Source organism: Coregonus clupeaformis, chromosome 1 (genome assembly GCF_020615455.1).
Source record: "Coregonus clupeaformis isolate EN_2021a chromosome 1, ASM2061545v1, whole genome shotgun sequence".
In the NCBI taxonomy this organism is placed as follows: domain Eukaryota; kingdom Metazoa; phylum Chordata; class Actinopteri; order Salmoniformes; family Salmonidae; genus Coregonus; species Coregonus clupeaformis.
The window spans coordinates 90,503,877-90,526,227 of NC_059192.1; the positions used below are offsets into that span (position 1 = coordinate 90,503,877).

Below are 22,351 nucleotides of genomic sequence, written 5' to 3' on the forward strand. Positions count from 1 at the left end.
TGTGGTTAATCTAAATGAAAATGATACAAATTTAAAAGTAACTTCTATTGACAATATGTAAAAATAGCCTACAGAAACCAACAGATAAAAACATTGCAGCCTGCAGGTAGAAAATATCCTGATAATAATAAATATCCTATAAATCACATTGGCCATGGCCTGTCTGCAAGGAACTTGAAACATTGTATCAACTATTAACATGGTCCAGCCCGATCGTTCAAGCAAACTTGCAACATTGTATAAAATATTCTGGGCCCTCAGAGTTTCTCATGCCAGTGAGCTCCTGACAGACACAGCTGTAGGCTATTTTGCGCAAGGGATAAGAAGTAATCAGGTAGGCCTATTCTATGACGTTTCCACCAGATCAGAGCATTAAAAAAGAAATCCACTTTCATGCTGAGTGGTTATCAAAAGGGAGAGACCTGGAAGAAGTTTTCAAATAGACTACGTTGAGGAACTATTGTCTCAGGTAGCTTAGTGGTTAAGAGCGTTGTGCCAGTAACCGAAAGGTCGCTGGTTCTAATCCCCGAGCCAACTAGGTGAAAAATCTGTCGACGTGCCCTTGAGCAAGGCACTTATCCCTAACTGCTCCCGTAAGTCGCTCTGGATAAGAGCGTCTGCTAAATGACAAAAAAAATTAATAATTAAATGTAAAAACAGACTTTGTTTACTTGCTGTTTGGTGCGAGGAAAAAATGACTTTGAGAATCTCCACAGTGATGATGAGTTAAGACAATCAGAAATAGTATCAGATCCCCAAATGGGCACATTTTTAGGCCTCCAAACAGAAGACAATTAATACATTGACAACTCATAGAATTAAATAAACAAAATATTCTCAAATATAGTGTAGCCTAGGTTGTTAGCTCCTATAATGACAACGGTAAGACTGTAATTATAATAATAATAATAATAATATAATGAATGCATTAACAGAAATGACTGTAACCAAACAAACAGTGTAGATGATAAATTATGGTAATTAAGGGTAAATATACTGCTGGTGGTACTGGTGTGCCACCCCCTCGGCCTCCGCAATGGATTAGTCCACTCAGACAGGTGTGAATCAGACAGGTGTACCACCCCCGCAGCCTCCGCAATGGATTAGTCCACTCAGACAGGTGTGAATCAGACAGGTGTGCCACCCCCACGGCCTCCGCAATGGATTAGTCCACTCAGACAGGTGTGAATCAGACAGGTGTGCCACCCCACGGCCTCCGCAATGGATTAGTCCACTCAGACAGGTGTGAATCAGACAGGTGTGCCACCCCCGCGGCCTCCGCAATGGATTAGTCCACTCAGACAGGTGTGAATCAGACAGGTGTGCCACCCCCCTCGGCCTCCGCAATGGATTAGTCCACTCAGACAGGTGTGAATCAGACAGGTGTGCCACCCCCGCGGCCTCCACAATGGATTAGTCCACTCAGACAGGTGTGAATCAGACAGGTGTACCACCCCCTCGGCCTCCGCAATAACATTATTTTATAAATGAGCCACTGCTGGACTAAAGAAGTCTTGGTCGACCAACAGCCTGTCGTCCAAACCATCGACCAGTCGACTAAATGGGGTCAGCCCTAGCGTGCGTGTGTGTGTGTGTGGGTATGTGAGCACCGCTTTAGCTCTCACTTGAGACAGGCTAGAGGGGTAAGAAACACTGAGACAGGCTAGAGGGGTAAGAAACACTGAGACAGGCTAGAGGGGTAAGAAACACTGAGACAGGCTAGAGGGGTAAGAAACACTGAGACAGGCTAGAGGGGTAAGAAACACTGAGACAGGCTAGAGGGGTAAGAAACACTGAGACAGGCTAGAGGGGTAAGAAACACTGAGACAGGCTAGAGGGGTAAGAAACACTGAGACAGGCTAGAGGGGTAAGAAACACTGAGGCAGGCTAGAGGGGTAAGAAACACCGAGACAGGCTAGAGGGGTAAGAAACACTGAGACAGGCTAGAGGGGTAAGAAACACCGAGACAGGCTAGAGGGGTAAGAAACACTGAGACAGGCTAGAGGGGTAAGAAACACTGAGACAGGCTAGAGGGGTAAGAAACACTGAGACAGGCTAGAGGGGTAAGAAACACTGAGACAGGCTAGAGGGGTAAGAAACACTGAGACAGGCTAGAGGGGTAAGAAACACTGAGACAGGCTAGAGGGGTAAGAAACACTGAGACAGGCTAGAGGGGTAAGAAACACTGAGACAGGCTAGAGGGGTAAGAAACACTGAGGCAGGCTAGAGGGGTAAGAAACACTGAGACAGGCTAGAGGGGTAAGAAACACTGAGACAGGCTAGAGGGGTAAGAAACACTGAGACAGGCTAGAGGGGTAAGAAACACTGAGACAGGCTAGAGGGGTAAGAAACACTGAGGCTTGATGCTGTTTAAGTTCACTCATCAAGTTCCTGAGAAAAACTTAAAGTTAATACCTCAAGTCTAGATTGCGGAGTTAACTTTTTCCATTAGTTCCCCATTATTGTCTTGTTTACTGCAAAAACAGGTACACTACGTTCTGGAACCACTTTTACATTTAATTGTAGACTAATTGTTGTAAATTCAGAGGTCTTGCTCCTTTTCAGTGAGGAGGTGTTGTACAGTACTCTGTACTTGGTGAACACATCAACAGAGAGAGATGTGGAGAATAGATTAGGCTACTTCCCAAATTGCCCTCTATTCTTTATGGGCCCCAGTCAAAAGTAGTGCACTATAAAGGGAATAAGGTGCTATTTGGGGACTCAACCTATCAGCTCCATTTAATTTGCCGTAATGGATTTTCCCTCCATTACCAGCCCCGGTGGCAAAAGCAGCACTTACGTTGGTTTGGAATGAAGCTTAAAGGGGCAATCCGTAGTTGAAACATTAACCAAGTGACTGCCCGCCTCTGTTTGGTAAAAAGCTAAGTGACGGGCATGGAGAAATTCATAGACATAGATTTGGATGCAACGACTGACAATATCAAAATGATAGTTTGAACCATGTTTTGAGTCTATACAGTGTTTGTCTACAATTATTGCAGTAAAACAAGCTTCTATTTTGGGTTCTGATGGGGTACGACAGTTGAACTAAACTCATGAGGCATTTATAAATTATATTCTTCAAGAATCAATGGGTATATATCATTAATTGATGTATGGATCAATTAATTAATTATCCTCTGTAGCTCAATTGGTAGAGCATGGCGCTTGTAACGCCAGGGTAGTGGGTTCGATCCCGGGACCACCTATACGTAAAAACGTATGCACACATGACTGTAAGTCGCTTTGGATAAAAGTGTCTGCCAAATGGCTTATTATTTATTATTATTATATTATTATTATGGATGGTAGCAACTGCAGATTGGCCCCTTTAAGGTTCATTCAAATCTGTCCACCAGTATGTTAATGAGGAATTAAATAATGTAAAGGTGTTATAGTTCAGAGGGATTAAATAATGTAAAGGTGTTATAGTTCACAGGAATTAAATAATGTAAAGGTGTTATAGTTCACAGGAATTAAATAATGTAAAGGTGTTATAGTTCACAGGAATTAAATAATGTAAAGGTGTTATAGTTCAGAGGAATTAAATAATGTAAAGGTGTTATAGTTCACAGAGGGATTCAATAATAATTAACTGGGCTCTGAGGGGTGGCCAGTCCTCTCCTGGCTGTACTGGGTAGAGAGGAACCAGGTTCTGAGGGGTGGCCAGTCCTCTCCTGGCTGTACTGGGTAGAGAGGAACCAGGCTCTGAGGGGTGGCCAGTCCTCTTCTGGCTGTACTGGGTAGAGAGGAACCAGGCTCTGAGGGGTGGCCAGTCCTCTCCTGGCTGTACTGGGTAGAGAGGAACCAGGCTCTGAGGGGTGGCCAGTCCTCTCCTGGCTGTACTGGGTAGAGAGGAACCAGGCTCTGAGGGGTGACCAGTCCTCTCCTGGCTGTACTGGGTAGAGAGGAACCAGGCTCTGAGGGGTGGCCAGTCCTCTCCTGGCTGTACTGGGTAGAGAGGAACCAGGCTCTGAGGGGTGGCCAGTCCTCTCCTGGCTAGTACTGGGTAGAGAGGAACCAGGCTCTGAGGGGTGGCCAGTCCTCTTCTGGCTGTACTGGGTAGAGAGGAACCAGGCTCTGAGGGTGACCAGTCCTCTCCTGGCTGTACTGGGTAGAGAGGAACCAGGCTCTGAGGGGTGGCCAGTCCTCTCCTGGCTGTACTGGTAGAGAGGAACCAGGCTCTGAGGGGTGGCCAGTCCTCTCCTGGTTGTACTGGGTAGAGAGGAACCAGGCTCTGAGGGGTGACCAGTCCTCTCCTGGCTGTACTGGGTAGAGAGGAACCAGGCTCTGAGGGGGTGGCCAGTCCTCTCCTGGCTGTACTGGGTAGAGAGGAACCAGGCTCTGAGGGGTGGCCAGTCCTCTCCTGGCTGTACTGGGTAGAGAGGAACCAGGCTCTGAGGGTGGCCAGTCCTCTCCTGGCTGTACTGGGTAGAGAGGAACCAGGCTCTGAGGGGTGGCCAGTCCTCTTCTGGCTGTACTGGGTAGACCAGAGGAACCAGGCTCTGAGGGGTGGTCAGTCCTCTCCTGGCTGTACTGGGTAGAGAGGAACCAGGCTCTGAGGGTGGCCAGTCCTCTTCTGGCTGTACTGGGTAGAGAGGAACCAGGCTCTGAGGGGTGGCCAGTCCTCTCCTGGCTGTACTGGGTAGAGAGGAACCAGGCTCTGAGGGGTGGCCAGTCCTCTTCTGGCTGTACTGGGTAGAGAGGAACCAGGCTCTGAGGGGTGGTCAGTCCTCTCCTGGCTGTACTGGGTAGAGAGGAACCAGGCTCTGAGGGGTGGCCAGTCCTCTTCTGGCTGTACTGGGTAGAGAGGAACCAGGCTCTGAGGGGGTGGCCAGTCCTCTCCTGGCTGTACTGGGTAGAGAGGAACCAGGCTCTGAGGGGTGGCCAGTCCTCTTCTGGCTGTACTGGGTAGAGAGGAACCAGGCTCTGAGGGGTAGAGAGGAACCAGGCTCTGAGGGGTGGCCAGTCCTCTCCTGGCTGTACTGGGTAGAGAGGAACCAGGCTCTGAGGGGTGGCCAGTCCTCTTCTGGCTGTACTGGGTAGAGAGGAACCAGGCTCTGAGGGGTTGCCAGTCCTCTACTGGCTGTACTGGGTAGAGAGGAAACCAGGCTCTGAGGGGTGGTCAGTCCTCTTCTGGCTGTACTGGGTAGAGAGGAACCAGGCTCTGAGGGGTGGCCAGTCCTCTTCTGGCTGTACTGGGTAGAGAGGAACCAGGCTCTGAGGGGGTGGTCCTTTTCTGGCTAGATCAATCTGCTTTATTCCTTGGGATAATCTAATCTAGTCTGTGCTAGATTAATTTGATTTATTCCCTCTGGAATAATTGAATCTAGTCTGTGCTAGATTCATCTGATTTAATCCCTCTGGAATAATCTAATCTAGTCTGTGCTAGATTAATCAGATGTATTCCCTTGGGGAATAATATAATCTAGTCTGTGCTAGATTGATCTGATTTATTCCTTTGGGGAATAATCTAGTCTGTGCTAATTGAATCTGCCTTATTCTCTTGGGGAATAATCTACACTGGTCTGTTGTAGCACAGTCATTTAGAAAGAGAGACAGCTGGGCTAGTTCTCTTTCTTTAGTGAATTTCCTCTTTCGTTTCCTCCTCCTGTTTTCCTCCTCTCTTCCTTAATCTGCCTCGCTATCAAGTAATTGGATCCTTTGTTCAGCGGTTAGGAACATAAGGAATGGAATAAGCAGCATCCATTCACACTACTTTCTAATCAAGCCTAGTCTAATTGGGCTCCGTTCTCAGGCTGTAGTTATGGGAGACCAGGGAAGGGAAATCTGAGCAGTATATAAAGTCTTCTCTCTCGGAGTCTGGTGAAAATGTCTAAAATAGGAAAGATCTGCCTCTGAACTTGCCTTATGGCATGTTCTGTCTTGACTGTTATGGTCTCTGAATATTAATGTCATTCACGTGTCCCAACTGGCAACCCTATTCCTACATAGTGCACTACTTTTGACCTGAGTCCCATGGGTCCTGGTCTAAAGTAGTGCACTATGTGGGACACATCCCATGTCTATTTGTGCACGTATTTCATTCGGGGAACAATATATTTATAAAGGATGTATTTGTGTCACCAGAAAGGTCAAGTGTGCTTATTCTGAACTCTACTTAGTGGTCAAATGTTGACTGGTGGCAGACCGTGTATTTTGAGGTTGGGCTACACTGCAGCCAGCTGGAAAAAATGTCTGTCTGTCTAAAAACTTATCTACACCTCAAGACTTTTATCATGGTAATGTCATCTCATGCATATTGTGGTCCTCTGTGGCTCAGCTGGTAGAGCATGGCGCTTGTAACGCCAGGGTAATGGGTTCGATCCCGGGACCACCCATACGTAAAAATGTATGCACACATGACTGTAAGTCGCTTTGGATAAAAGCGTCTGCTAAATGGCATATTATTATATTATTCAGTTTCACGTTTAATTAACTTCTCTTTGTTAAGCTGTTTTTGAGATGTCAGCACCTATACGAAGGGGGAAAAACTTCTCTAAGAAAAACAACTTGTGGAATTTCCCAAATGTCTTTGATTATTTCAACTTGGTTTCTAGTTATTGGTTTTACAGGTCCATTGTCCTGTAGTTCTATACCAGTATATCAGGGACACTGTCGAAGTTAGTTGATACATCCCATCTGAATGAATACATTGTTCAGACTGTTGATCCATGCCTAATATCCGGTATTGCTTGTGGTAACAGTGGGCAATCCGTCTCCTACTATTCTCTTGTTCTACTGCTAATTAGTCTCTTGAAAACGGCATGTTTTTTTCCAAACATCATAGAAATTGCCGTCCATTTCATGTTCATATTTTACTTTTCCACTCCCCATTGTTCTACTACCACTATCCTCCTCCAATCTAACACAGTCAGGCTTGTAGTCTCTATAGCCCTTCCCTCTTGTAAGACAGTACAACTTCAGTCAGCCAGGTAGTCTCTATAGCCCTTCCCTCTTGTAAGACAGAGCAGCTTCAGTCAGCCAGGTAGTCTCTATAGCCCCTTCCCTCTTGTAAGACAGTACAACTTCAGTCAGCCAGGTAGTCTCTATAGCCCTTCCCTCTTGTAAGACAGTACAACTTCAGTCAGCCAGGTAGTCTCTATAGCCCCTTCCCTCTTGTAAGACAGAGCAGCTTCAGTCAGCCAGGTAGTCTCTATAGCCCTTCCCTCTTGTAAGACAGTACAACTTCAGTCAGCCAGGTAGTCTCTATAGCCCTTCCCTCTTGTAAGACAGAGCAACTTCAGTCAGCCAGGTAGTCTCTATAGCCCTTCCCTCTTGTAAGACAGAGCAACTTCAGTCAGCCTGGTAGTCTCTATAGCCCTTCCCTCTTGTAAGACAGAGCAACTTCAGTCAGCCAGGTAGTCTCTATAGCCCTTCCCTCTTGTAAGACAGTACAACTTCAGTCAGCCAGGTAGTCTCTATAGCCCTTCCCTCTTGTAAGACAGTACAACTTCAGTCAGCCAGGTAGTCTCTATAGCCCTTCCCTCTTGTAAGACAGTACAACTTCAGTCAGCCAGGTAGTCTCTATAGCCCTTCCCTCTTGTAAGACAGTACAACTTCAGTCAGCCTGGTAGTCTCTATAGCCCTTCCCTCTTGTAAGACAGAGCAACTTCAGTCAGCCAGGTAGTCTCTATAGCCCTTCCCTCTTGTAAGACAGTACAACTTCAGTCAGCCAGGTAGTCTCTATAGCCCTTCCCTCTTGTAAGACAGTACAACTTCAGTCAGCCAGGTAGTCTCTATAGCCCTTCCCTCTTGTAAGACAGTACAACTTCAGTCAGCCTGGTAGTCTCTATAGCCCTTCCCTCTTGTAAGACAGTACAACTTCAGTCAGCCAGGTAGTCTCTATAGCCCTTCCCTCTTGTAAGACAGTACAACTTCAGTCAGCCAGGTAGTCTCTATAGCCCTTCCCTCTTGTAAGACAGTACAACTTCAGTCAGCCAGGTAGTCTCTATAGCCCTTCCCTCTTGTAAGACAGTACAACTTCAGTCAGCCAGGTAGTCTCTATAGCCCTTCCCTCTTGTAAGACAGTACAACTTCAGTCAGCCTGGTAGTCTCTATAGCCCTTCCCTCTTGTAAGACAGTACAACTTCAGTCAGCCAGGTAGTCTCTATAGCCCTTCCCTCTTGTAAGACATTACAACTTCAGTCAGCCAGGTAGTCTCTATAGCCCTTCCCTCTTGTAAGACAGTACAACTTCAGTCAGCCAGGTAGTCTCTATAGCCCTTCCCTCTTGTAAGACAGAGCAGCTTCAGTCAGCCAGGTAGTCTCTATAGCCCTTCCCTCTTGTAAGACAGAGCAACTTCAGTCAGCCAGGTAGTCTCTATAGCCCTTCCTCTTGTAAGACAGAGCAGCTTCAGTCAGCCAGGTAGTCTCTATAGCCCTTCCCTCTTGTAAGACAAAGCAGCTTCAGTCAGCCAGGTAGTCTCTATAGCCCTTCCCTCTTGTAAGACAGAGCAGCTTCAGTCAGCCAGGTAGTCTCTATAGCCCTTCCCTCTTGTAAGACAGTACAACTTCAGTCAGCCAGGTAGTCTCTATAGCCCTTCCCTCTTGTAAGACAGTACAACTTCAGTCAGCCAGGTAGTCTCTATAGCCCCTTCCCTCTTGGAAGACAGTACAACTTCAGTCAGCCAGGTAGTCTCTATAGCCCTTCCCTCTTGTAAGACAGTACAACTTCAGTCAGCCAGGTAGTCTCTATAGCCCTTCCCTCTTGTAAGACAGTACAACTTCAGTCAGCCAGGTAGTCTCTATAGCCCTTCCCTCTTGTAAGACAGTACAACTTCAGTCAGCCAGGTAGTCTCTATAGCCCTTCCCTCTTGTAAGACAGTACAACTTCAGTCAGCCAGGTAGTCTCTATAGCCCTTCCCTCTTGTAAGACAGTACAACTTCAGTCAGCCAGGTAGTCTCTATAGCCCTTCCCTCTTGTAAGACAGTACAACTTCAGTCAGCCAGGCAGTCTCTATAGCCCTTCCCTCTTGTAAGACAGTACAACTTCAGTCAGCCAGGTAGTCTCTATAGCCCTTCCCTCTTGTAAGACAGTACAACTTCAGTCAGCCTGGTAGTCTCTATAGCCCTTCCCTCTTGTAAGACAGTACAACTTCAGTCAGCCAGGTAGTCTCTATAGCCCTTCCCTCTTGTAAGACAGTACAACTTCAGTCAGCCAGGTAGTCTCTATAGCCCTTCCCTCTTGTAAGACAGTACAACTTCAGTCAGCCAGGTAGTCTCTATAGCCCTTCCCTCTTGTAAGACAGTACAACTTCAGTCAGCCAGGTAGTCTCTATAGCCCTTCCTCTTGTAAGACAGAGCAGCTTCAGTCAGCCAGGTAGTCTCTATAGCCCTTCCCTCTTGTAAGACAGTACAACTTCAGTCAGCCAGGTAGTCTCTATAGCCCTTCCCTCTTGTAAGACAGAGCAACTTCAGTCAGCCAGGTAGTCTCTATAGCCCTTCCCTCTTGTAAGACAGAGCAACTTCAGTCAGCCTGGTAGTCTCTATAGCCCTTCCCTCTTGTAAGACAGAGCAACTTCAGTCAGCCAGGTAGTCTCTATAGCCCTTCCCTCTTGTAAGACAGTACAACTTCAGTCAGCCAGGTAGTCTCTATAGCCCTTCCCTCTTGTAAGACAGTACAACTTCAGTCAGCCAGGTAGTCTCTATAGCCCTTCCCTCTTGTAAGACAGTACAACTTCAGTCAGCCAGGTAGTCTCTATAGCCCTTCCCTCTTGTAAGACAGTACAACTTCAGTCAGCCTGGTAGTCTCTATAGCCCTTCCCTCTTGTAAGACAGAGCAACTTCAGTCAGCCAGGTAGTCTCTATAGCCCTTCCCTCTTGTAAGACAGTACAACTTCAGTCAGCCAGGTAGTCTCTATAGCCCCTTCCCTCTTGTAAGACAGTACAACTTCAGTCAGCCAGGTAGTCTCTATAGCCCTTCCCTCTTGTAAGACAGTACAACTTCAGTCAGCCTGGTAGTCTCTATAGCCCTTCCCTCTTGTAAGACAGTACAACTTCAGTCAGCCAGGTAGTCTCTATAGCCCTTCCCTCTTGTAAGACAGTACAACTTCAGTCAGCCAGGTAGTCTCTATAGCCCTTCCCTCTTGTAAGACAGTACAACTTCAGTCAGCCAGGTAGTCTCTATAGCCCTTCCCTCTTGTAAGACAGTACAACTTCAGTCAGCCAGGTAGTCTCTATAGCCCTTCCCTCTTGTAAGACAGTACAACTTCAGTCAGCCTGGTAGTCTCTATAGCCCCTTCCCTCTTGTAAGACAGTACAACTTCAGTCAGCCAGGTAGTCTCTATAGCCCTTCCCTCTTGTAAGACAGTACAACTTCAGTCAGCCAGGTAGTCTCTATAGCCCTTCCCTCTTGTAAGACAGTACAACTTCAGTCAGCCAGGTAGTCTCTATAGCCCTTCCCTCTTGTAAGACAGAGCAGCTTCAGTCAGCCAGGTAGTCTCTATAGCCCTTCCCTCTTGTAAGACAGAGCAACTTCAGTCAGCCAGGTAGTCTCTATAGCCCTTCCCTCTTGTAAGACAGAGCAGCTTCAGTCAGCCAGGTAGTCTCTATAGCCCTTCCCTCTTGTAAGACAAAGCAGCTTCAGTCAGCCAGGTAGTCTCTATAGCCCTTCCCTCTTGTAAGACAGAGCAGCTTCAGTCAGCCAGGTAGTCTCTATAGCCCTTCCCTCTTGTAAGACAGTACAACTTCAGTCAGCCAGGTAGTCTCTATAGCCCTTCCCTCTTGTAAGACAGTACAACTTCAGTCAGCCAGGTAGTCTCTATAGCCCTTCCCTCTTGGAAGACAGTACAACTTCAGTCAGCCAGGTAGTCTCTATAGCCCTTCCCTCTTGTAAGACAGTACAACTTCAGTCAGCCAGGTAGTCTCTATAGCCCTTCCCTCTTGTAAGACAGTACAACTTCAGTCAGCCAGGTAGTCTCTATAGCCCTTCCCTCTTGTAAGACAGTACAACTTCAGTCAGCCAGGTAGTCTCTATAGCCCTTCCCTCTTGTAAGACAGTACAACTTCAGTCAGCCAGGTAGTCTCTATAGCCCTTCCCTCTTGTAAGACAGTACAACTTCAGTCAGCCAGGTAGTCTCTATAGCCCTTCCCTCTTGTAAGACAGTACAACTTCAGTCAGCCAGGTAGTCTCTATAGCCCTTCCCTCTTGTAAGACAGTACAACTTCAGTCAGCCAGGTAGTCTCTATAGCCCTTCCCTCTTGTAAGACAGTACAACTTCAGTCAGCCTGGTAGTCTCTATAGCCCTTCCCTCTTGTAAGACAGAGCAGCTTCAGTCAGCCAGGTAGTCTCTATAGCCCTTCCCTCTTGTAAGACAGAGCAGCTTCAGTCAGCCAGGTAGTCTCTATAGCCCTTCCCTCTTGTAAGACAGAGCAACTTCAGTCAGCCAGGTAGTCTCTATAGCCCTTCCCTCTTGTAAGACAGTACAACTTCAGTCAGCCAGGTAGTCTCTATAGCCCTTCCTCTTGTAAGACAGAGCAACTTCAGTCAGCCAGGTAGTCTCTATAGCCCTTCCCTCTTGTAAGACAGTACAACTTCAGTCAGCCAGGTAGTCTCTATAGCCCTTCCCTCTTGTAAGACAGTACAACTTCAGTCAGCCAGGTAGTCTCTATAGCCCTTCCCTCTTGTAAGACAGTACAACTTCAGTCAGCCAGGTAGTCTCTATAGCCCTTCCCTCTTGTAAGACAGAGCAGCTTCAGTCAGCCAGGTAGTCTCTATAGCCCTTCCCTCTTGAGACAGAGCAGCTTCAGTCAGCCAGGTAGTCTCTATAGCCCTTCCCTCTTGTAAGACAGAGCAGCTTCAGTCAGCCAGGTAGTCTCTATAGCCCTTCCCTCTTGTAAGACAGTACAACTTCAGTCAGCCAGGTAGTCTCTATAGCCCTTCCCTCTTGTAAGACAGTACAACTTCAGTCAGCCAGGTAGTCTCTATAGCCCTTCCCTCTTGTAAGACAGAGCAGCTTCAGTCAGCCAGGTAGTCTCTATAGCCCTTCCCTCTTGTAAGACAGTACAACTTCAGTCAGCCAGGTAGTCTCTATAGCCCTTCCCTCTTGTAAGACAGAGCAGCTTCAGTCAGCCAGGTAGTCTCTATAGCCCTTCCCTCTTGTAAGACAGAGCAACTTCAGTCAGCCAGGTAGTCTCTATAGCCCTTCCCTCTTGTAAGACAGTACAACTTCAGTCAGCCAGGTAGTCTCTATAGCCCTTCCCTCTTGTAAGACAGAGCAACTTCAGTCAGCCAGGTAGTCTCTATAGCCCTTCCCTCTTGTAAGACAGTACAACTTCAGTCAGCCAGGTAGTCTCTATAGCCCTTCCCTCTTGTAAGACAGTACAACTTCAGTCAGCCAGGTAGTCTCTATAGCCCTTCCCCTCTTGTAAGACAGTACAACTTCAGTCAGCCAGGTAGTCTCTATAGCCCTTCCCTCTTGTAAGACAGAGCAGCTTCAGTCAGCCAGGTAGTCTCTATAGCCCTTCCCTCTTGAGACAGAGCAGCTTCAGTCAGCCAGGTAGTCTCTATAGCCCTTCCCTCTTGTAAGACAGAGCAGCTTCAGTCAGCCAGGTAGTCTCTATAGCCCTTCCCTCTTGTAAGACAGTACAACTTCAGTCAGCCAGGTAGTCTCTATAGCCCTTCCCTCTTGTAAGACAGTACAACTTCAGTCAGCCAGGTAGTCTCTATAGCCCTTCCCTCTTGTAAGACAGAGCAGCTTCAGTCAGCCAGGTAGTCTCTATAGCCCTTCCCTCTTGTAAGACAGTACAACTTCAGTCAGCCAGGTAGTCTCTATAGCCCTTCCCTCTTGTAAGACAGAGCAGCTTCAGTCAGCCAGGTAGTCTCTATAGCCCTTCCCTCTTGTAAGACAGTACAACTTCAGTCAGCCAGGTAGTCTCTATAGCCCTTCCCTCTTGAGACAGTACAACTTCAGTCAGCCAGGTAGTCTCTATAGCCCTTCCCTCTTGAGACAGAGCAGCTTCAGTCAGCCAGGTAGTCTCTATAGCCCTTCCCTCTTGTAAGACAGTACAACTTCAGTCAGCCAGGTAGTCTCTATAGCCCTTCCCTCTTGTAAGACAGAGCAGCTTCAGTCAGCCAGGTAGTCTCTATAGCCCTTCCCTCTTGTAAGACAGTACAGCTTCAGTCAGCCAGGTAGTCTCTATAGCCCTTCCCTCTTGAGACAGTACAACTTCAGTCAGCCAGGTAGTCTCTATAGCCCTTCCTCTTGTAAGACAGTACAACTTCAGTCAGCCAGGTAGTCTCTATAGCCCTTCCCTCTTGTAAGACAGTACAACTTCAGTCAGCCAGGTAGTCTCTATAGCCCTTCCCTCTTGTAAGACGGTACAACTTCAGTCAGCCAGGTAGTCTCTATAGCCCTTCCCTCTTGTAAGACAGTACAACTTCAGTCAGCCAGGTAGTCTCTATAGCCCTTCCCTCTTGTAAGACAGTACAACTTCAGTCAGCCAGGTAGTCTCTATAGCCCCTTCCCTCTTGAGACAGTACAACTTCAGTCAGCCAGGTAGTCTCTATAGCCCTTCCCTCTTGTAAGACAGTACAACTTCAGTCAGCCAGGTAGTCTCTATAGCCCTTCCCTCTTGTAAGACAGTACAACTTCAGTCAGCCAGGTAGTCTCTATAGCCCTTCCCTCTTGTAAGACAGTACAACTTCAGTCAGCCAGGTAGTCTCTATAGCCCTTCCCTCTTGTAAGACAGTACAACTTCAGTCAGCCAGGTAGTCTCTATAGCCCTTCCCTCTTGTAAGACAGTACAACTTCAGTCAGCCAGGTAGTCTCTATAGCCCTTCCCTCTTGTAAGACAGTACAACTTCAGTCAGCCAGGTAGTCTCTATAGCCCTTCCCTCTTGTAAGACAGTACAACTTCAGTCAGCCAGGTAGTCTCTATAGCCCTTCCCTCTTGTAAGACAGTACAACTTCAGTCAGCCAGGTAGTCTCTATAGCCCTTCCCTCTTGTAAGACAGTACAACTTCAGTCAGCCAGGTAGTCTCTATAGCCCTTCCCTCTTGTAAGACAGTACAACTTCAGTCAGCCAGGTAGTCTCTATAGCCCTTCCCTCTTGTAAGACAGTACAACTTCAGTCAGCCAGGTAGTCTCTATAGCCCTTCCCTCTTGTAAGACAGTACAACTTCAGTCAGCCAGGTAGTCTCTATAGCCCTTCCCTCTTGTAAGACAGTACAACTTAGTCAGCCAGGTAGTCTCTATAGCCCTTCCCTCTTGTAAGACAGTACAACTTCAGTCAGCCAGGTAGTCTCTATAGCCCTTCCTCTTGTAAGACAGTACAACTTCAGTCAGCCAGGTAGTCTCTATAGCCCTTCCCTCTTGTAAGACAGTACAACTTCAGTCAGCCAGGTAGTCTCTATAGCCCTTCCCTCTTGTAAGACAGTACAACTTCAGTCAGCCTGGTAGTCTCTATAGCCCTTCCCTCTTGTAAGACAGAGCAGCTTCAGTCAGCCAGGTAGTCTCTATAGCCCTTCCCTCTTGTAAGACAGAGCAGCTTCAGTCAGCCAGGTAGTCTCTATAGCCCTTCCCTCTTGTAAGACAGAGCAACTTCAGTCAGCCAGGTAGTCTCTATAGCCCTTCCCTCTTGTAAGACAGTACAACTTCAGTCAGCCAGGTAGTCTCTATAGCCCTTCCCTCTTGTAAGACAGAGCAACTTCAGTCAGCCAGGTAGTCTCTATAGCCCTTCCCTCTTGTAAGACAGTACAACTTCAGTCAGCCAGGTAGTCTCTATAGCCCTTCCCTCTTGTAAGACAGTACAACTTCAGTCAGCCAGGTAGTCTCTATAGCCCTTCCCTCTTGTAAGACAGTACAACTTCAGTCAGCCAGGTAGTCTCTATAGCCCTTCCCTCTTGTAAGACAGAGCAGCTTCAGTCAGCCAGGTAGTCTCTATAGCCCTTCCCTCTTGAGACAGAGCAGCTTCAGTCAGCCAGGTAGTCTCTATAGCCCTTCCCTCTTGTAAGACAGAGCAGCTTCAGTCAGCCAGGTAGTCTCTATAGCCCTTCCCTCTTGTAAGACAGTACAACTTCAGTCAGCCAGGTAGTCTCTATAGCCCTTCCCTCTTGTAAGACAGTACAACTTCAGTCAGCCAGGTAGTCTCTATAGCCCTTCCCTCTTGTAAGACAGTACAGCTTCAGTCAGCCAGGTAGTCTCTATAGCCCTTCCCTCTTGTAAGACAGTACAACTTCAGTCAGCCAGGTAGTCTCTATAGCCCTTCCCTCTTGTAAGACAGAGCAGCTTCAGTCAGCCAGGTAGTCTCTATAGCCCTTCCCTCTTGTAAGACAGTACAACTTCAGTCAGCCAGGTAGTCTCTATAGCCCTTCCCTCTTGAGACAGTACAACTTCAGTCAGCCAGGTAGTCTCTATAGCCCTTCCCTCTTGAGACAGAGCAGCTTCAGTCAGCCAGGTAGTCTCTATAGCCCTTCCCTCTTGTAAGACAGTACAACTTCAGTCAGCCAGGTAGTCTCTATAGCCCTTCCCTCTTGTAAGACAGAGCAGCTTCAGTCAGCCAGGTAGTCTCTATAGCCCTTCCCTCTTGTAAGACAGTACAGCTTCAGTCAGCCAGGTAGTCTCTATAGCCCTTCCCTCTTGAGACAGTACAACTTCAGTCAGCCAGGTAGTCTCTATAGCCCTTCCCTCTTGTAAGACAGTACAACTTCAGTCAGCCAGGTAGTCTCTATAGCCCTTCCCTCTTGTAAGACAGTACAACTTCAGTCAGCCAGGTAGTCTCTATAGCCCTTCCCTCTTGTAAGACAGTACAACTTCAGTCAGCCAGGTAGTCTCTATAGCCCTTCCCTCTTGTAAGACAGTACAACTTCAGTCAGCCAGGTAGTCTCTATAGCCCTTCCCTCTTGTAAGACAGTACAACTTCAGTCAGCCAGGTAGTCTCTATAGCCCTTCCCTCTTGTAAGACAGAGCAGCTTCAGTCAGCCAGGTAGTCTCTATAGCCCTTCCCTCTTGTAAGACAGAGCAACTTCAGTCAGCCAGGTAGTCTCTATAGCCCTTCCCTCTTGTAAGACAGAGCAACTTCAGTCAGCCAGGTAGTCTCTATAGCCCTTCCCTCTTGTAAGACAGTACAACTTCAGTCAGCCAGGTAGTCTCTATAGCCCTTCCCTCTTGTAAGACAGAGCAACTTCAGTCAGCCAGGTAGTCTCTATAGCCCTTCCCTCTTGTAAGACAGTACAACTTCAGTCAGCCAGGTAGTCTCTATAGCCCTTCCCTCTTGTAAGACAGTACAACTTCAGTCAGCCAGGTAGTCTCTATAGCCCTTCCCTCTTGTAAGACAGTACAACTTCAGTCAGCCAGGTAGTCTCTATAGCCCTTCCCTCTTGTAAGACAGTACAACTTCAGTCAGCCAGGTAGTCTCTATAGCCCTTCCCTCTTGTAAGACAGAGCAACTTCAGTCAGCCAGGTAGTCTCTATAGCCCTTCCCTCTTGTAAGACAGTACAACTTCAGTCAGCCAGGTAGTCTCTATAGCCCTTCCCTCTTGTAAGACAGTACAACTTCAGTCAGCCAGGTAGTCTCTATAGCCCTTCCCTCTTGTAAGACAGTACAACTTCAGTCAGCCAGGTAGTCTCTATAGCCCTTCCCTCTTGTAAGACAGAGCAGCTTCAGTCAGCCAGGTAGTCTCTATAGCCCTTCCCTCTTGAGACAGAGCAGCTTCAGTCAGCCAGGTAGTCTCTATAGCCCTTCCCTCTTGTAAGACAGAGCAGCTTCAGTCAGCCAGGTAGTCTCTATAGCCCTTCCCTCTTGTAAGACAGTACAACTTCAGTCAGCCAGGTAGTCTCTATAGCCCTTCCCCTCTTGTAAGACAGTACAACTTCAGTCAGCCAGGTAGTCTCTATAGCCCTTCCCTCTTGTAAGACAGAGCAGCTTCAGTCAGCCAGGTAGTCTCTATAGCCCTTCCCTCTTGTAAGACAGTACAACTTCAGTCAGCCAGGTAGTCTCTATAGCCCTTCCCTCTTGTAAGACAGAGCAGCTTCAGTCAGCCAGGTAGTCTCTATAGCCCTTCCCTCTTGTAAGACAGTACAACTTCAGTCAGCCAGGTAGTCTCTATAGCCCTTCCCTCTTGAGACAGTACAACTTCAGTCAGCCAGGTAGTCTCTATAGCCCTTCCCTCTTGAGACAGAGCAGCTTCAGTCAGCCAGGTAGTCTCTATAGCCCTTCCCTCTTGTAAGACAGTACAACTTCAGTCAGCCAGGTAGTCTCTATAGCCCTTCCCTCTTGTAAGACAGAGCAGCTTCAGTCAGCCAGGTAGTCTCTATAGCCCTTCCCTCTTGTAAGACAGTACAGCTTCAGTCAGCCAGGTAGTCTCTATAGCCCTTCCCTCTTGAGACAGTACAACTTCAGTCAGCCAGGTAGTCTCTATAGCCCTTCCCTCTTGTAAGACAGTACAACTTCAGTCAGCCAGGTAGTCTCTATAGCCCTTCCCTCTTGTAAGACAGTACAACTTCAGTCAGCCAGGTAGTCTCTATAGCCCTTCCCTCTTGTAAGACAGTACAACTTCAGTCAGCCAGGTAGTCTCTATAGCCCTTCCCTCTTGTAAGACAGTACAACTTCAGTCAGCCAGGTAGTCTCTATAGCCCTTCCCTCTTGTAAGACAGTACAACTTCAGTCAGCCTGGTAGTCTCTATAGCCCTTCCCTCTTGTAAGACAGAGCAGCTTCGGTCAGCCAGGTAGTCTCTATAGCCCTTCCCTCTTGTAAGACAGAGCAGCTTCAGTCAGCCAGGTAGTCTCTATAGCCCTTCCCTCTTGTAAGACAGAGCAACTTCAGTCAGCCAGGTAGTCTCTATAGCCCTTCCCTCTTGTAAGACAGTACAACTTCAGTCAGCCAGGTAGTCTCTATAGCCCTTCCCTCTTGTAAGACAGAGCAACTTCAGTCAGCCAGGTAGTCTCTATAGCCCTTCCCTCTTGTAAGACAGTACAACTTCAGTCAGCCAGGTAGTCTCTATAGCCCTTCCCTCTTGTAAGACAGTACAACTTCAGTCAGCCAGGTAGTCTCTATAGCCCTTCCCTCTTGTAAGACAGTACAACTTCAGTCAGCCAGGTAGTCTCTATAGCCCTTCCCTCTTGTAAGACAGAGCAGCTTCAGTCAGCCAGGTAGTCTCTATAGCCCTTCCCTCTTGAGACAGAGCAGCTTCAGTCAGCCAGGTAGTCTCTATAGCCCTTCCCTCTTGTAAGACAGAGCAGCTTCAGTCAGCCAGGTAGTCTCTATAGCCCTTCCCTCTTGTAAGACAGTACAACTTCAGTCAGCCAGGTAGTCTCTATAGCCCTTCCCTCTTGTAAGACAGTACAACTTCAGTCAGCCAGGTAGTCTCTATAGCCCTTCCCTCTTGTAAGACAGAGCAGCTTCAGTCAGCCAGGTAGTCTCTATAGCCCTTCCCTCTTGTAAGACAGTACAACTTCAGTCAGCCAGGTAGTCTCTATAGCCCTTCCCTCTTGTAAGACAGAGCAGCTTCAGTCAGCCAGGTAGTCTCTATAGCCCTTCCCTCTTGTAAGACAGTACAACTTCAGTCAGCCAGGTAGTCTCTATAGCCCTTCCCTCTTGAGACAGTACAACTTCAGTCAGCCAGGTAGTCTCTATAGCCCTTCCCTCTTGAGACAGAGCAGCTTCAGTCAGCCAGGTAGTCTCTATAGCCCTTCCCTCTTGTAAGACAGTACAACTTCAGTCAGCCAGGTAGTCTCTATAGCCCTTCCCTCTTGTAAGACAGAGCAGCTTCAGTCAGCCAGGTAGTCTCTATAGCCCTTCCCTCTTGTAAGACAGTACAGCTTCAGTCAGCCAGGTAGTCTCTATAGCCCTTCCCTCTTGAGACAGTACAGCTTCAGTCAGCCAGGTAGTCTCTATAGCCCTTCCCTCTTGTAAGACAGTACAACTTCAGTCAGCCAGGTAGTCTCTATAGCCCTTCCCTCTTGTAAGACAGTACAACTTCAGTCAGCCAGGTAGTCTCTATAGCCCTTCCCTCTTGTAAGACAGTACAGCTTCAGTCAGCCAGGTAGTCTCTATAGCCCTTCCCTCTTGTAAGACAGTACAACTTCAGTCAGCCAGGTAGTCTCTATAGCCCTTCCCTCTTGTAAGACAGTACAACTTCAGTCAGCCAGGTAGTCTCTATAGCCCTTCCCTCTTGAAGACAGTACAACTTCAGTCAGCCAGGTAGTCTCTATAGCCCTTCCCTCTTGTAAGACAGTACAACTTCAGTCAGCCAGGTAGTCTCTATAGCCCTTCCCTCTTGTAAGACAGTACAACTTCAGTCAGCCAGGTAGTCTCTATAGCCCTTCCCTCTTGTAAGACAGTACAACTTCAGTCAGCCAGGTAGTCTCTATAGCCCTTCCCTCTTGTAAGACAGTACAACTTCAGTCAGCCAGGTAGTCTCTATAGCCCTTCCCTCTTGTAAGACAGTACAACTTCAGTCAGCCAGGTAGTCTCTATAGCCCTTCCCTCTTGTAAGACAGTACAACTTCAGTCAGCCAGGTAGTCTCTATAGCCCTTCCCTCTTGTAAGACAGTACAACTTCAGTCAGCCAGGTAGTCTCTATAGCCCTTCCCTCTTGTAAGACAGTACAACTTCAGTCAGCCAGGTAGTCTCTATAGCCCTTCCCTCTTGTAAGACAGTACAACTTCAGTCAGCCAGGTAGTCTCTATAGCCCTTCCCTCTTGTAAGACAGTACAACTTCAGTCAGCCAGGTAGTCTCTATAGCCCTTCCCTCTTGTAAGACAGTACAACTTCAGTCAGCCAGGTAGTCTCTATAGCCCTTCCCTCTTGTAAGACAGTACAACTTCAGTCAGCCAGGTAGTCTCTATAGCCCTTCCCTCTTGTAAGACAGAACAGCTTCAGTCAGCCAGGTAGTCTCTATAGCCCTTCCCTCTTGTAAGACAGAGCAGCTTCAGTCAGCCAGGTAGTCTCTATAGCCCTTCCCTCTTGTAAGACAGTACAACTTCAGTCAGCCAGGTAGTCTCTATAGCCCTTCCCTCTTGTAAGACAGTACAACTTCAGTCAGCCAGGTAGTCTCTATAGCCCTTCCCTCTTGTAAGACAGAGCAGCTTCAGTCAGCCAGGTAGTCTCTATAGCCCTTCCTCTTGTAAGACAGAGCAGCTTCAGTCAGCCAGGTAGTCTCTATAGCCCTTCCCTCTTGTAAGACAGTACAACTTCAGTCAGCCAGGTAGTCTCTATAGCCCTTCCCTCTTGTAAGACAGTACAACTTCAGTCAGCCAGGTAGTCTCTATAGCCCTTCCCTCTTGTAAGACAGAGCAGCTTCAGTCAGCCAGGTAGTCTCTATAGCCCTTCCCTCTTGTAAGACAGTACAACTTCAGTCAGCCAGGTAGTCTCTATAGCCCTTCCCTCTTGTAAGACAGTACAACTTCAGTCAGCCAGGTAGTCTCTATAGCCCTTCCCCTCTTGTAAGACAGAGCAGCTTCAGTCAGCCAGGTAGTCTCTATAGCCCTTCCCTCTTGTAAGACAGTACAGCTTCAGTCAGCCAGGTAGTCTCTATAGCCCTTCCCTCTTGTAAGACAGTACAACTTCAGTCAGCCAGGTAGTCTCTATAGCCCTTCCCTCTTGTAAGACAGTACAACTTCAGTCAGCCAGGTAGTCTCTATAGCCCTTCCCTCTTGTAAGACAGAGCAGCTTCAGTCAGCCAGGTAGTCTCTATAGCCCTTCCCTCTTGTAAGACAGTACAACTTCAGTCAGCCAGGTAGTCTCTATAGCCCTTCCCCTCTTGTAAGACAGAGCAACTTCAGTCAGCCAGGTAGTCTCTATAGCCCTTCCCTCTTGTAAGACAGTACAACTTCAGTCAGCCAGGTAGTCTCTATAGCCCTTCCCTCTTGTAGACAGTACAACTTCAGTCAGCCAGGTAGTCTCTATAGCCCTTCCCTCTTGTAAGACAGAGCAGCTTCAGTCAGCCAGGTAGTCTCTATAGCCCTTCCCTCTTGTAAGACAGTACAACTTCAGTCAGCCAGGTAGTCTCTATAGCCCTTCCCTCTTGTAGACAGAGCAGCTTCAGTCAGCCAGGTAGTCTCTATAGCCCTTCCCTCTTGTAAGACAGTGCAGCTTCAGTCAGCCAGGTAGTCTCTATAGCCCTTCCCTCTTGTAGACAGTACAACTTCAGTCAGCCAGGTAGTCTCTATAGCCCTTCCCTCTTGTAAGACAGTACAACTTCGGTCAGCCAGGTAGTCTCTATAGCCCTTCCCTCTTGTAAGACAGTACAACTTCAGTCAGCCAGGTAGTCTCTATAGCCCTTCCCTCTTGTAAGACAGTACAACTTCAGTCAGCCAGGTAGTCTCTTAGCCCTTCCCTCTTGTAAGACAGTACAACTTCAGTCAGCCAGGTAGTCTCTATAGCCCTTCCCTCTTGTAAGACAGTACAACTTCAGTCAGCCAGGTAGTCTCTATAGCCCTTCCCTCTTGTAGACAGTACAACTTCAGTCAGCCAGGTAGTCTCTATAGCCCTTCCCTCTTGTAAGACAGTACAACTTCAGTCAGCCAGGTAGTCTCTATAGCCCTTCCCTCTTGTAAGACAGTACAACTTCAGTCAGCCAGGTAGTCTCTATAGCCCTTCCCTCTTGTAAGACAGTACAACTTCAGTCAGCCAGGTAGTCTCTATAGCCCTTCCCTCTTGTAAGACAGTACAACTTCAGTCAGCCAGGTAGTCTCTATAGCCCTTCCCTCTTGTAAGACAGTACAACTTCAGTCAGCCAGGTAGTCTCTATAGCCCTTCCCTCTTGTAAGACAGTACAACTTCAGTCAGCCAGGTAGTCTCTATAGCCCTTCCCTCTTGTAAGACAGTACAACTTCAGTCAGCCAGGTAGTCTCTATAGCCCTTCCCTCTTGTAAGACAGTACAACTTCAGTCAGCCAGGTAGTCTCTATAGCCCTTCCCTCTTGTAAGACAGTACAACTTCAGTCAGCCAGGTAGTCTCTATAGCCCTTCCCTCTTGTAAGACAGTACAACTTCAGTCAGCCAGGTAGTCTCTATAGCCCTTCCCTCTTGTAAGACAGTACAACTTCAGTCAGCCAGGTAGTCTCTATAGCCCTTCCCTCTTGTAAGACAGTACAACTTCAGTCAGCCAGGTAGTCTCTATAGCCCTTCCCTCTTGTAAGACAGAGCAGCTTCAGTCAGCCAGGTAGTCTCTATAGCCCTTCCCTCTTGTAAGACAGAGCAGCTTCAGTCAGCCAGGTAGTCTCTATAGCCCTTCCCTCTTGTAAGACAGTACAACTTCAGTCAGCCAGGTAGTCTCTATAGCCCTTCCCTCTTGTAAGACAGTACAACTTCAGTCAGCCAGGTAGTCTCTATAGCCCTTCCCTCTTGTAAGACAGAGCAGCTTCAGTCAGCCAGGTAGTCTCTATAGCCCTTCCCTCTTGTAAGAC

General features: G+C 47.8%; 1 protein-coding gene across 1 annotated transcript in view; it reads left to right on the forward strand.

Moving 5' to 3' along the window:
* Window positions 1-873: 873 nt before the first annotated feature.
* The window catches only part of LOC123491371 (dedicator of cytokinesis protein 1-like), a 174,576-nt gene continuing 153,098 nt past the window's right edge, over window positions 874-22,351 (forward strand). The window contains 1 exon segment of the mRNA XM_045221937.1: window positions 874-882. Within this exon segment, the coding sequence (XP_045077872.1) occupies window positions 874-882 (9 nt within the window).